General features: G+C 36.6%; 1 protein-coding gene across 2 annotated transcripts in view; it reads left to right on the top strand.

Annotated features, from left to right (window-relative positions):
• GTF2H2 (general transcription factor IIH subunit 2) overlaps nt 1-10566 on the top strand; it is a 32183-nt gene extending 21617 nt beyond the window's left edge. For both annotated transcript variants that reach the window (XM_043979748.1, XM_043979747.1), the window contains 5 exons: nt 2057-2120; nt 3310-3413; nt 4409-4511; nt 7057-7096; nt 10246-10566. In XM_043979748.1, coding sequence (XP_043835683.1) covers nt 2057-2120; nt 3310-3413; nt 4409-4511; nt 7057-7096; nt 10246-10365 — 431 coding nt within the window. In that variant the 3' untranslated portion in view covers nt 10366-10566. The remainder of the gene's footprint in view (nt 1-2056; nt 2121-3309; nt 3414-4408; nt 4512-7056; nt 7097-10245) is intronic.
• Nucleotides 10567-14752: the final 4186 nt, after the last annotated feature.

The raw sequence follows: 14752 nt of genomic DNA, 5'->3' as shown, positions 1-14752 counted from the left end.
CAGGGTCACACAGCTAGTAAATGTCAAGTGTCTGAGGCCGGATTTGAACTCAGGTCTTCCTGAATCGAAGGCTGGTGCTTTATCCACCGTGCCATCTAGCTGCCCCTAAATAATAACTTTTAAATAAGTAATAATCACTTTTGATTCATCACCACTTATATCCACTCAGCTAAAGCAAAGTGAACTTGTACATTCATTCTGTGAATTCCTGATCATTTCATTAGACAAACTAGATAATTCAAAGAAAGGTAAAACACTTTTTTGCTTGAATTATTTCAGTTATCAGTAAAGTCATTTAATAATAGTATGGTTTTGGTGTCTTGGCACATGTGGATTAAATCCCTTATAGTCTTAGAAATTACATATCACAACTGATCCAACCATTCTGGAGAGGAATTTGGAGTTATGCCCAAAGGGCTATAAAGCTGTGCATACCCTTTAACCCAGCAATGCCACTGTTGGATCTTTTCCCCAAAGAGATCATAAAAAAAGGGAAAAGGACCCACATTTACAAAAATATTTATAGCTTCTCTTTTTGTGGGGGCAAGGAATTGGATATTGTGGGGTTGCCCATCAATTGGGGAATGGCTGAACAAGTTGTGGTATATGAATGTAATGAAATACTGTTGTGCTGTAAGAAATGATGAGCAGGAGGAGTTCAGAGAAACCTGGAAGGACTTGCATGAACTGATGATGAGTGAGATGAGCAGAACCAGAAGAACATTATACACAGTATCATCAACATTATATGTTGATCAACTGTGATAGATTAGATTCTTCTCACCAATCCAATGGTACAAGAAAGTTCCAAAGCACTCATGATGGAAAAGGCTCTCCAAATCCAGAAAAAAAAAAAGGAACTGTGGAATATGGATGCTGATTGGACCATACTATTTCTTTTGTTTTTGGTGCTCTTGGTTTTCTGTTTTGAGGGTTTTCCTTTTTGCTCTGATTCTTCTCTTACAACATGACTAATGCAGAAATATGTTTTTATGTATATATAACCTATATCAGATTACCTGCTGTCTAGGGGAGGGGGGGGAAGGAAGGGTAGGGAGGGAGAATAATTTGAAATTGGAAATCTTATATAAACAAATATTGAAAACTATTTCTACATGTAGGTGGAAAATAATAAAATACTTTTATTTTTTAAAAAAAGAAATTACATATCACAGATAATTCTTACTATAGTTCCTGTTAGGCACTAGTTGTCTACTCCCAGCTGGATGCTGACTCACCCACCAGCAGCTTCCATCTCCATTTGACTGTTGGACTCACTATCCTCTTTGTGGTCAGCAGACCACCATGTGTTGAGCCTTTTCTTCTTAAGTCTTGCCATTTGCCCTGCTCCTTACTTAGATCAGAAACTAAGTACCCCTTGACTTTTTTATCTGCCTGAATCAAATCCTCCTTTATGTTTAGTCTCCCCCATTTAGAGCGTAAACTCCTTGAGAGCAGAACTGTCTCATTTTGTCTCACTCTGTTTGTATTCTCAGAACTTAGCATAGTGTTTGACACTAAGTGCTTAATAAACACCTTTCCATTCCATTCATTTTCATCTTTGGGCAACTATTTGTGGCTTCCTTTGTTATAGACACCGCCCCGCTCCCCCACTACCAAATGGAGCTAGAGTTTTCCTATTTGTGTGCAGAATTACATGTCACCCCACTTTTGCCTTAAATTTTTATTTGCAACTTTATTAGAAATTGGAATTGTTGGGGCAGCTAGGTGGCACAGTAGATAGAGCACCAGCCCTGGAGTCAGGAGTACCTGAGTTCAAATCCAGCCTCAGACACTTAACACTTACTAGCTGTGTGACCCTGGGCAAGTCACTTAGCCCCAATTGCCTTACTAAAAAAAAAAAATTGGAATTGTAGAACCTTTTCTCATATCATAGCATATCTAGGAGGTCATCTCTAGAAGGTATGTAGGAGGTAAGAGAAATTAAGTTTGCGAAAATTGTCTTTGTACTGCTATATGAAAAAATTTGAGGAACTAAATCATAGAATTGTCACTTGATTCAGAGAAAGAAATTAATAAATTTTCTTCTTTGAAGGTTTTCCTCAGCATACCATTGCTTCTTTGTCTGATCAGGATGCTAAACCTTCTTTCAGCATGGCGTAAGTAAAGATTTTAAAATTTTGTCATTGACAGAAATGTACATTATTTAATCCTTTATAATACATTACAAACAAAAAAGAGAAAGAAATTTAATGAAATGATTAATTTAAAATAGTATCTTGGCCAAATTGTTAATTTTGGTACTAAATAACTTCACTGCTGTTGGAATTAATGTGGGTAAATCCCAGAGTAGTTGAACATTAAGGATGGAAACATTTTTTAATGTCTTATTAAATAAAATAAACAGCACCATCAATTGGACAATGGCCAAAAAATTACACTACTTCAACATAATGCAATATTATAGTGTTGCAAGACATTATGAATGTGATGCCTACAGAAGAGCATGGGAAGACATGAACTAATGCAAAGTGAAGTAAGCAGAGCCAGGGGAAAAAATGCACCATGATTACAGCAACGTGAATGGAAAGAACAAGAATAGCTAGAAACAATCAAAACTTAATTCAATGTGTGGATAAAGCACCTCCCCTGGAGTCAGGAGGACCTGAGTTCAAGTCTGGCCTCAGACACTTGACTCTTACTAGCTGTGTGACCCTGGGCAAGTCTCTTAACCCTCACTGCCCTTTTTTTTTTTTTTTAAGTGAGGCAATTGGGGTTAAGTGACTTGCCCAGGGTCACACAGCTAGCAAGTGTTAAGTGTCTGAGGCCACATTTGAACTCAGGTACTCCTGACTCCAGGGCCGGTGCTCTATCCACTGCACCATCTAGCTGCCCCTGCCCTTTTTAAAATAAAAAAAAAAGATTTGGTTTAAAAAAAAAAACAAACTTAATTCAGTGAAATTATGGTGGCCAAGTTTAAACCCCAAAAAGAACTATGAGAAGTCATTTCTTCCCAATTGGTTGCAAAGGTAGGGAACTGTGAGGATGGAACACTACATAAAATGTCAGAGTTTTTATACGTTGATTAGTTTAGCTGAACGTTCCCCCTCCCCCCCTTTGTTATTGACTATAGTTCTCTGGGAGAGGTAAGGGTAAAGCTGCATTGGGAATGTAGGTAATGTAAAAAACAAGCTATCAATAAAATTTTATTTTTACAAAACAGTATATCATTCAGATACAGGGTTTAAGATTTTGATGTGTTGTTCACATCTGTTTATTTAATAATGATTATTCAAATTTTTCTTCTTTATACTCAAAAAAGTGATCATTCAAACTTCTTCCTTAAAGGCATTTGGATAGCACTTCCGAACCAGGTCTTACATTAGGAGGATACTTCTGTCCACAGTGTCGGGCAAAGTACTCCGAACTTCCAGTGGAGTGCAAAATCTGTGGTAAGTTAACATTACTCATAATTTCACTCTATTTATTTAGATGATATGAATGATCACTTCTAATCATAGGTCTTCTGTTTACTAATTGGATGACCTTGGATAAGCCAAGTAAACTTTGTGGGCCTTAGTTCCCTCATATATAAAATGAAGGAATTGCACTAGATAAACTCTAAGGCTGCCTTCAGATTTTGGTTTAAGTAAATGTAACCGATCAGTTCTTTCCATATCTCTTGAGTTTACTGTTGCCTAGCAGAAAGGATTCCTCTCTGACTTGCATGTATAATAATTACTTGCCTGCTGACATCTGTTATTGTACATGGAGTCAAGCATTTCCCTGCAGATGACCTCAGGGAAGAACCAAGATTGCCTAAAGATTTGCTTCTGTAATATTTTTGTTCGTTGAGTAGGGAGTTATAGAAAAATATGCAAAGTTAGGCTCCAAGACATATGGGCTTACCTCCCTTGGCCCTCAAATGTAAATTAGGTTTTGAAATGAGAGTCCCTTTCCTCTCTGCTGACAGCCCCTGGAAGATGGTCACATGGAGTCCTTAATTTTGTTTTTTTGGGGGGGGTTTTGGGGTTTTTTTAGTGAGGCAATTGGGGTTAAGTGACTTGCCCAGGGTCACACAGCTAGTAAGTATTAAGTGTCTGAGGCTGGATTTGAACTCAGGTATCCTGACTCCAGGGCCGGTGCTCTATCCACTGCGCCACCTAGCCGCCCCGAGTCCTTAATTTTAAAAAAGGTTTAAAAAAAAACACCTTCAACTTTTTTTTATTCACAAAAGAAAGAGAGAATAGCAAGTTTTAGACTATTGCAAATTCATTGTGTACAGTTGAATGATTTTGTTTAATGCGCAGAAATTTAAAGAATGGTACATGAAATTGATGTTCCCAGGAGCTGGTAGGAAGATCTTAAATGAGGTTTATCAGTTTGGTTTTTGGTCATGGTCCCTTTTTTTTAATCAATTAAACTTGTTATCTGTTTTGAATATTAGGTTTGACATTGGTATCTGCTCCCCATCTGGCACGGTCTTATCATCATCTATTTCCTTTGGAGGCTTTTCAAGAAGTTTCCTTGGAAGAATATAATGGGGAAAGGTAAAGTTGATTTATAACTATATGTTACAAGTTATATTAAACTAGAAACATTTGGACAGATCGTTAATTCCTAAATTTTACGAGACAGCAATGTTAGCCTTGGCAGGATCCTTTGTTTTGGTCCGCTGAAAGTGAACATAGTCTAAATTCTCATGAAAGGAAAATAAGATACTCTATGGGAAGAGAGTGCAGTCCAGTGGAAAGAATGCCAGATTGGGATCAAAAGAATGTGAGTTCAAGTCCTGGTTTACCTTGGCCATACTATTGAACCTCTTTGGACTTCATTTTCTTCATCTGTAAAAAGAGAGGATTGGACCAAATGTTCTCAGACGTCTTTCCATGTCCCAGTTCTGACCTGGTAATCCTGTAGTATGGTTCAATGAGGACTTGTCTTGGAGTCAGAAAACCTTTGTTTGAGTTCTATCACTGTTAGATGTGTGTGTTTCTGTGTGTTTGTATTACTGTGGGCAAGTCAAGTCACCTTCTTTCTTCAAGTTTCCACTCTTCCTTCTGCTAAATAAAAATAACAGTTGCACTAATTATCTAACGAGGTTTAATGAGACGGGGCTTTGTGTATGTAAAATGCTAAATAAATTTATGCTATTCTTATTGTAATACTGCTGTAATACAACATGAGGTTCAAAAATTCGAATATAGGAATTGCCAAAGCTGGTCTTCAAGAACATATATCAGAATGATGTTAATGTGGCTATTCTGTCTTTCCACACTACATTTTGACTTTTGTGGTTAAAAACAAGGATTTTGACTACTTATGGGGAATGTCAATCTGAATTTGAGAATATTTTATTTTAAAAAAAAAACTTTTTTAAGTGAGGCAATTGGGGTTAAGTGACTTGCCCAAGGTCACACAGCTAGTAAGTGTTAAGTGTCTGAGGCCAGATTTGAACTCAGGTACTCCTGACTCCAGGGCTGGTGCTCTATCCACTGCACCACCTAGCTGCCCCATGCGCCACCTAGCTGCCCCAAGAATATTTTAAAACAAATGTCTATAGACTGAACATGAAGTGCCCAAGTCCTAGTTAGTAAGGGTTCTGATTTAAAGAATAGGTAAGATTTCAGTTAAACAATTAAATATTTGTTAAACACCTGCTGTGTACAGAACCCCTATGCTAGGTTCTGGGAAAATGCAAAAGTTTAAATAAGAATGATTTGTGGTTAGTACAGGAAAGTCACAGCTTAATAAGAGTCAAGTTTTCATCCTTCCAAATCCAGGCTGAAATGGTGGCTCTCCCTACTTTCTATGTACTGCCCTTGGGGTGTGTCTTGGACAAAGAGGTGGTGCCTTTTTTAGGGTGATTTGCAGCATTACCTGCCTTTCTTCCTATCCCTGTGCAGCTACTACTCTGCTTCTCTACCTGTGGTAACACTGGTAATCCTGGACACGATTTGGATTGAATGCATTAATATACTTCAGTCATGTCCTCTTGCCTCTAGAATAAAATATGTCACCCTGCTTGGCATTTAAGACTTTGCCTTTACAACTCGGCCCCAACCTACCTTTTTAGCTTTAATTACACATTAAGTGTGCTCTGTGGCCCAGCCAGACTGGCCATTTCTCCATTCCTCTGTTTCCCTCCTGCTCCATCTCCTTTGTCTTTGTCTTTGTACTGACTGTCGCCCATGCCTGGAACACACTCCTTCCTTCATCTCTTAGAATCCTCAGATTCCATCTCCTCTATGTGGCCATGCCCTCCCCTATTTACTACTTCCTTTCCTTCAATGGCTCCCTGGCATCTCCTTTGTGTATCTTTTACATATATATTCATATCAATTCCCCTCTTAGAATAGGAGCTTCTTTTGGGGGGGCGGGGGTGAGGCAGTTGGGGTTAAGTGACTTGCCTAGGGTCACACAGCTAGTAAGTGTCAAGTGTCTGAGGTCAGATTTGAACTTAGGTTCTCCTGAATCCAGGGCCGGTGCTCTATCCAGTGCGCCACCTAGCTGCCCTGGAATGAGGGCTTCTTAAGGACAAAAACTATTTCTCTTCTGTCTTTGTACTTCTAGGTCCTGGCACAGTACCTAGCATATAATAGATAGTACCAAGTAGTTTTTATGGCTTGTTTACTGGGTGAATTGATTAGGGACTACTGGGTGGTGCAGTGGATAGTGTTGGACCTGGAGTCAAAGACTAGGGTTCAAATCTCACTACAGACAATTAATAGCTGGATGACCTTGGGCAAAATACTTAACTTCTGTCTCAGTTTCCTCAACTGGAAAATGGGGACAATAATAGCACTTAACCTTTGTTGTGAGGATAAAATGATATATTTATGAAGCATTTTTCAAACCTTAATAAAGAACAGTATAAATAACTTTATTTTTATTTATTGACTGATGCTAATGATGTCATTTAGTCTTTAAACTAACAAAAAAATTAAGGATCTCAATTTATCATTTATTGTATTTTTCTGGCATGATATCTAGTGGTCAGAAATTCACCTTAATAGAATTTAGTATAAATGTCTTTATTAGAGGTAATTATGTTTTTAAAAAGTAATTGAGAATATCTTTTTTTTTCCCTCCTAGATTTTGTCAGGGATGCTTGGGGGAATTAAAAGATCAACATGTAAGTTCAGTTGGTTTCTAATTACTTAGAAGTCTTTAATGCTTCTCTTAGGAAGAGTATTATAAAACCTTTTAAAGGACAAAGAAGTGCTTAAAGGTTAGACTGATATCAAATTACTTCACAGAGGAAACAATTCATTGGTTGGCAGAGGTGGTGTCATAATTAGGACATGGACTTCTGAGGATAAACACTCACTTGAAGACTCTCTATTTCTCCTGACATGATGCCCAATAATTCTTATAAGAGAAGGCTCATATTTGGGATTTCTATTTCTTATATCAGTTTAAGGTGGCACCAGCAAGAGGATGAAGATAAAAGATTTTTTACTTTTGAAAGTTTAATGAGCTATATATTTGGATGGCATTTGGCTGCTTACGATGATAGAATTCTTTAGTTACTGTTTAACAAGGGGACTAAAATTTGACAAGTTGCCTCATAAATGTTTAATTGTTTTGAATTTACATTGCCAATATTTTCTAATTATGTTATTAAATAATTTCTATAACAGACTTCCTTTGTACTTAATTTGTAAGATTTAAGTCTATATTCCATATTAGAACTCTGTTATAAAATTATTTAAAATTATAGATAGAGGAGTTTAATTAATAGTATTTTCCAAACAGTGTTATTCAGACTATGTAAAAATTTTTTAAAATCCTAAGGGCGCCAGGGGCAGCAAGGTGGCACAGTGGATAAAGCAAAAAACAAAACAAAACCAAAAAACCAAAAATGTCTAATATAACCATTAGCTCTGTGTCAGCAAAGTACAGTGGATAAGGTTATCTGATATGCGCTGCCATCATAGATTGGTAAAAATCAATCACATGACTGCAGAATTGGTTTTTTTTCTTTCTTTCTTTTTTTTTTTTTTTGCTAGGCAATCAGGATTAAGTGACTTGCCCAAGGTCACACAGCTAGTAAGTGTCTGTGGCTGGACCTGAACCTAGGTCCTCCTGACTCCAGGGCTGTTGCTCTATCCACTGTGCAACCCAGCTGCCCCAGAGTTGGTTTTCTTAATGATATAGATTCATTCATTGAATCAATACTACTATTAATGTAGAAAGCATTTATGGTTTGTTAGTCTGTCTTGGCAAAGTCATTGTGAAATGATGTCGATTTGTATTCTTAGGTTTGGGTTTTTTTTGCTATAACATTTTTTGTACTAATTTTCATTTTGCATAAATGGGCTTGGGCATAGATGGAGAGTGGCACATATATATTCAGTTTGAGGGGAACAGAAAATGTTTTCACAATTGAAACTTTGATGTTTACAAATATGTATGAATCTGGATATTTAAGAAACAAACATGACAGCAATAATCACTAATTTAGGTTCACTTTAGTGGTCTTGACTTTTTAGTTTTTATACTATTATCAAATTTTGAAAAATCGTTTCATGGTTCTGACAAAATTTCAAAGCCAATTGATAAAACAAACATAACTACAGAAAAAAACCAATGAATTTATTTTTGTATGCTTTATTATTTGTTATTCTTATTTGTCTCTCACTCATTTTGGGACATTATTATCCTTCTTGTAACAAAAACATTTGAGCAAAAACAATCCACATAATAATTCAGTCTGACATTGTATGTCATGTTCTGGACATGATAAACACTGAAGTTAGAAACAAAACACTTTTTTTTTGGTTACACCCCTTAAGTTTCTTTTTTTCCCCTTTTATTTTTCTCCCAATTACATGTAAAAACAATTTTAACATCCTTTTTTTCTCTTTTTTTGTGAGGCAATTGGGGTTAAGTGACTTGCCCAGGGTCACACAGCTAGTAAGTGTTAAGTGTCTGAGGCTGTTAGCATCCATTTTTTTTTTTACATATAAGGTATTTTATTTTTTCCGTTACATGTAAAGATAGTTCTCAACTTTTGTTTATACAAGCTTTACAATTTCAGATTTTTCTCCCTCCCTCCCCCCTCCTCTAGACAGCAGGTAATCTGATATAGGTTATATCTGTATATCTATATACATATACATATAGATGTGTGTGTGTGTATACATATATACACACACATATATATACCCATAATAACATTAATCCTATTTCTGCATTAATCCTGTTATAAGAGAAAAAATCAGAGCAGTAATGCAAAACCTCAAAATAGAAAAAAAAAACAACAGCACCCAAAACAAAAGAAATAGTATGGTTCAATCAACATCTATACTCCACAGTTCTTTTTTTTTTTTTTCTTGGATTTGGAGATCCTCTTCTATCATGAGTTCCCTGGAACTCTTCTGTACCATTGCATTAACATCCATTTTTAAAACTTTGTTTTCCAAATTCTCTTCCCCCCTCCTTTCCTCCCCCCCCAGAAGGCAAGCAGTTCAATATGTTATACATGAAAACATTCATTTTTTTAAAAAAAAATCTTTATTGATATCTTTTGTTTTTACATCACCTAAATTCCCACTTTATCCCCCTCCCAAAGAGCCATCCCTTATAATAAAGAATAAAAAAGAGATGAAAGTTTAGCTAAACCCAACATATATTGAAGAGACTTCCATTGTATCCAGTGTTCAAGTGAAAATGTACTAGGGCAGCTAGGTGGTATATTAAAATTTTTGTTTACAGTTTCAAAAAATTTAACATTGTTATAAAATGAATTGTTAAGGGCTAAAATTCTAGCTAGTCTGTCTAAAATATCCAATGAGTGGTCGCCAATAAATTATAAGCTTTAGCAAGAGTTTTAAGCGTTTATTAAGGAGAATAAGAATTTGGTAAAGAGAGAGAGAAAGGCCTAGATTCCTATCTCTTAAAGGGAGAGCACATTTCTAGCTCTGCTCTCCGCCAGAGTCCAAAGGAAAGAGAGTGAGAGTGAGCGCCAGTCTCTTCCTTCCTCCTCCCACTAGTCCGCGTCACTTCCTGACGCCAAAGAAAAGACTCCTGGTCTTGTCCTCAAAGACCTTTGCTTCATGGGCAGAACTCTTCTACAGTAAGTCTCCAGAAGGTGGCGTTATTCCAATCGTTACAGAACGAATTAAGTAGGGGGAGAATTAATAAATAGAAAGAGTGAAATAACTAATGCCATTCTAGCTAGTTCTTCATAATATATCTATTATTGTCTTAGACTTAACATTTGATAATTAATCTCAACCTTTTTTTTCTCTCTGCCCCTTCTTCCACTCTTTATTTCAGGTTTATGTTTGCACTGTGTGCCAAAATGTATTCTGTGTGGACTGTGACTTGTTTATTCATGATTCTCTGCATTGCTGCCCTGGTTGTATTCATAAGAATCCAGCTCCTTCTGGTATGTGACATCATCCTTTCCTACATTTGTTATTTCTACATACAAAAGAAAACTACAACCTCTTATAGGGTGACTTAAGAAGTAGCTCTGAGATGGATTGTAGTAAAACATGAAGAACAATTTGAAAATAAGGTATTGGGTTTTGGGGTTTTTTAAAAAAAGAAAATGTTTTGTGTTCAGAAATTGTAATATTTTTAATAAATTTTTACTTGCGTTAAATAATTTCTGTTTCAGTATTCACTCTATTTAAATTAATTTCCTTTGTTTTCTTTTGAGTCACAGAGAAGACCTTGATTTTAGTTGGGGAAACATTAGATTTTCCATGAGATTGACCTGTGTTCAAATTCTAGCTGTGTTGCTAACTAGCCTGTATGACATTGGACAAGTCACTTCCCCATTCTGGGCCTCAGTTTGCTCACCTATAAAACTAGAGGAATAGACTAAATTATCTCTGATGTTCCTTGCAGCTCTAAACTTTATGATCTTCTATACTCATTAAATTAATTAATTTATTAATTTAAGGTTTTTCATCTTATTCTGTATAAGATGTAAAGTATAGCTGTGATGTCATTAATAATGAAAAGATATGGGTGTATCTTTGTAGTTTGTCTCACTGACTTTTTATTTACATAAGAGCCTGACTCTTTGGACATTAAGTTGAAAATTAGCTAACACAATTGCAAAATGAAATTTAATGTGCTAATCTTTTACCAAGAACCTATAATGATTGGCCTGCCTCTCTGAGGCTGATATTCATCACTCTAATGAGCTAATGGTAGATTTTCTGTCATCATTTCCTTGCTTCTTGGTCACTTTGAGGGACCATGGGGAGAAAATGGGACAGTTCAGTACAATGGTAACACCGTTGCTGGAATGCACCTTCAAGGTTCTGTTGACTCCAGCTGACAGTGAGATAAGAACATCAGCATCATTTGCAAAGTCTGGCATTTTCACTGCTTTGTAAAAATGACTTGAATCATACTTTCCAAAGCTGTGCTTACCTTATGACTGTAGACCTAGGTTCTGTTTATAATATATTTCCCTATAAAATTATGCAAAACTTGTGACCTTATGATTAGTGTCCCTAGTAGAAATGTGGCCTTTCACGAATATGCAAGGACTGGACTTGTCCTACTATGATCCACCTGTGGTGACACAGGAACCTACCAATGTTTCCTTGTCAGCTTAGAAGTATGTCTCTGATGGGTTGACCCAGGGATTTGTTCTGGGCCTTGTGGTGTTTAATATTTTTGTCAGAAACATGGATAGGCAACTAGGTGGCATAGGGCATAGAGCTCAAGGCTTATAGTCAGAAAGGCGTGAGTTCAAGTACAGCCTCAGAGACTTTAGCTGTGGGACCCTGGACAAGTCACTTGATCTCTCTTGACCTCAGTTTCCTTATCTGCACAATGGGATAATGCATCTACCTCCCAGGGTTGTGAGGCCTTAGTATCTAGCACATAGTAGGCACTATATAAGTATTAGCTATTAAAGACATTAAACAATATAATTTTCATATTTATAAATGACAAAAGCGATGAAGAATCCACGGGGGAAAAAATAATCAAGATCCAAACAGCTCATTGTTAGAAAATTGGGCTCTGGTAAGTTGGGGAAAGCTTAGTTAGACTAGGGGCTTTTTTGGGGGGGGGGGTTGGTTTTTTTTGTCTTGGTGAGGCAATTGGGGTTAAGTGACTTGCCCAGGGTCACACAGCTAGTAAGTGTTAAGTGTCTGAGGTCAGGTTTGAACTCAGGTCCTCCTGAATCCAGGGCCGGTGCTCTATCCACTGCGCCACCTAGCTGTCCCGAGACTAGGGGTTTTTAATAGACTGCAAGCTCAACAGGAGTCAGCAGTATGATGTGGCAGCAAGACAGTAGGCAGCATGCATTGAGAGGTATGCTTTCCAGGAATCATGAGGTGATAGCATTGCCATACTCTGCTCTGCTAAGACCATGCCTGGAGAACTGGGCTCATTTCTGGACAAATGCATTGTTACCAAGGACATTGATGAGCCAGAGGATATCCAGAGGAAGGAGGGGTCACCATGCTGTACCAGTATCAGCAAGTATCCAGGGATGTTTGGTTGGGAAACCAAAGACTAAGGGGAGAGATGATGGTTGTTAGCTATTATAAAGCACTGTTTGTGGCAGAGGAATTCAACTTGTTCTTTTTACAGAAAAACTTGGGGTAGAAGTTTGGTTTTTTTTTTTTTAAGTAGGTGAAATTTAGTTTGTTTTTGGCAATGTTTTCCCTTTTGGTTCCAATCCTTGGTGCTCCATTAACCATAGTCTAAGGGTAGAAGTGTCAAGGAGCCAAAATGTAGGCTTTGATAAAAGGAAAAAAATGCTAAAAGGAGCTACCCCTCCATGGAATGGGTTGTCTTGGGAATAAATTGCTGAGGGTCATCCTCCAGCAAAAGCTGGATAACCACTTATCAGGGAAGTTGTTGTGAGGGTTCTTTTATGGGAATGAGTCAGGCTGGATGGCTGCTTAGATCCTTTCTGGTATTGTGATTCTGTGACTCTCGTGTTTCTTATGTCTCATCCAATCAGTCACCAGGTTCTGTTGAACATCACCATCTCTCTTTGCTTACATCTTCTGAGCATTAAGAGCTTAAATTGTTGTGTTGGTCAGTGTCTACTCCAGGTTCATCAAGGAGATCAGTTAGTCAGTCAGTCAATAAGCAAGTTTTAAGTGTGTATTACATGCCAGACACTGTAGATACAAAGAAAGGCAAAACACAATCTTTGCTCTCAAATAACTCACTAACGTGGGAGACAACATGTAAACAACTATGGACAAACAAGGCATATTTAGGATAAATTGCAAATAATCAACAGAGGGAAGGCACAAAAATTGAGGGGAAATGAGTAAAGGCTTCTTGTGGAAGTTGGAATTTTAGTTGGGACTTCAAGGAAGCTAGGAGGGAGATGAGGGGAAACATTTCAGGCTTAGAAGTTAAATGGGATGAATTTACCCATAAAATGGAAACTCATAGCAGATTAAACATTTGATTTCAACAATATGTTGCTTTCAGGAAATGCTATAAAAATGAGAGACACACAAAGATAAGATAAAGGGCTGGAGTAGAATATATTATGTAAAAAAGCAGGGGTAGTAATCATATCTCAGACAAAGTTAAAGCTAAACTAGATCTAATCAAAAGAGAAAATTAGGGAAACTACACTCTGTTAGCAATATTATTCAATATTGTTTTAGACCATTTACAATAACTAGAAAGTATGAAATAAATAAAATATAAATAAGATAATAATATAGAAGTATAAAATACCTGCCAAAACAGACACAGGAACTATAAGGACATAAACATAAAACCCTTTTTATACAAATAAAGTCAGATCTAAATAACTGAAGTAATATTTATTATCCATGGGTAGGTAAAGCCAATATAATAAAAAATGACAATTTTACTTAACTATTTATTCAATGACATCCTAATTAAGTTACTAAAAAATTTTCTTACCAAGTTAGAAAAAATAATAATAAAGTTCATTCGGAACAATAAAAGGTCAGGAACTTCAAGGAACCTGGGGGGGAAAATGGAAAGGTAACAAATTGAGCAGTATCAAATCTTTTTCTTTTCTTTTTTTTGGGGGAGGCAATTGGGGTTAAGTGACTTACCCAGGGTCACACTGCTAGTAAGTGTTAAGTGTCTGAGGCTGGACCTGAACTCAAGTACTCTTGATTCCAGGGCCGGTGCTCTATCCACTGCGCCACCTAGCTGCCCCTAGCAGTATCAAATCTTAAACTATATTATAAGGTGAGAGCATTGTTGAAGCATAAAATGAATAATTTCAATTCAATTCAATTTTTTTTGTAAAAATAAAATTTATGCAGCCAAGAATAGCAAGAACTCAAAAAATTGGAGGAAAAACTTTCACAGACAATGCCTGATTGGATATGATTGGGTTGGAATATTGGTGTGGTGTAGGAAATGATGAGCTGGTTGATTTAGAAAAACATGAAAAGACTTGGACTTATGAAGGAGGATGCTATTCACCTTCAGAGAAACAAATGACAAGTGGAATTAAGTACAGTATAGTCTTATATGTGTGTATATGTGTATGTTTATAGATCTCCATGTATATGTGTATACATATCTGTACATATCTATATCTATATATCCATGTTTAATTGTAGCTTTCTTTGTTGGGGCGGAAGGAAGTGGGAAAAGAGATGAAGTAAAAAGTGCACAGCAGATACCTAGAAGGAAGGCTGAGCAGCTTTGAAAACAATGCATAGCATTTATTATGTAGGTTTTCTTGAAATGGAAATTTACTATTTTATATTGAATCTTCTCATGTTCTGTATTTTGTATTTAAGTTTAAAATAAAATTTTAAAATTAGAACAACAAAAGGAAAAAAAGTACTAT

The sequence above is a fragment of the Dromiciops gliroides genome, chromosome 1 (assembly GCF_019393635.1).
Source record: "Dromiciops gliroides isolate mDroGli1 chromosome 1, mDroGli1.pri, whole genome shotgun sequence".
Taxonomy (NCBI): Eukaryota; Metazoa; Chordata; class Mammalia; order Microbiotheria; family Microbiotheriidae; genus Dromiciops; species Dromiciops gliroides.
The sequence above is the reverse complement of the archived record's forward strand: the minus strand, read 5'-3'. Positions and strand labels throughout refer to the sequence as shown.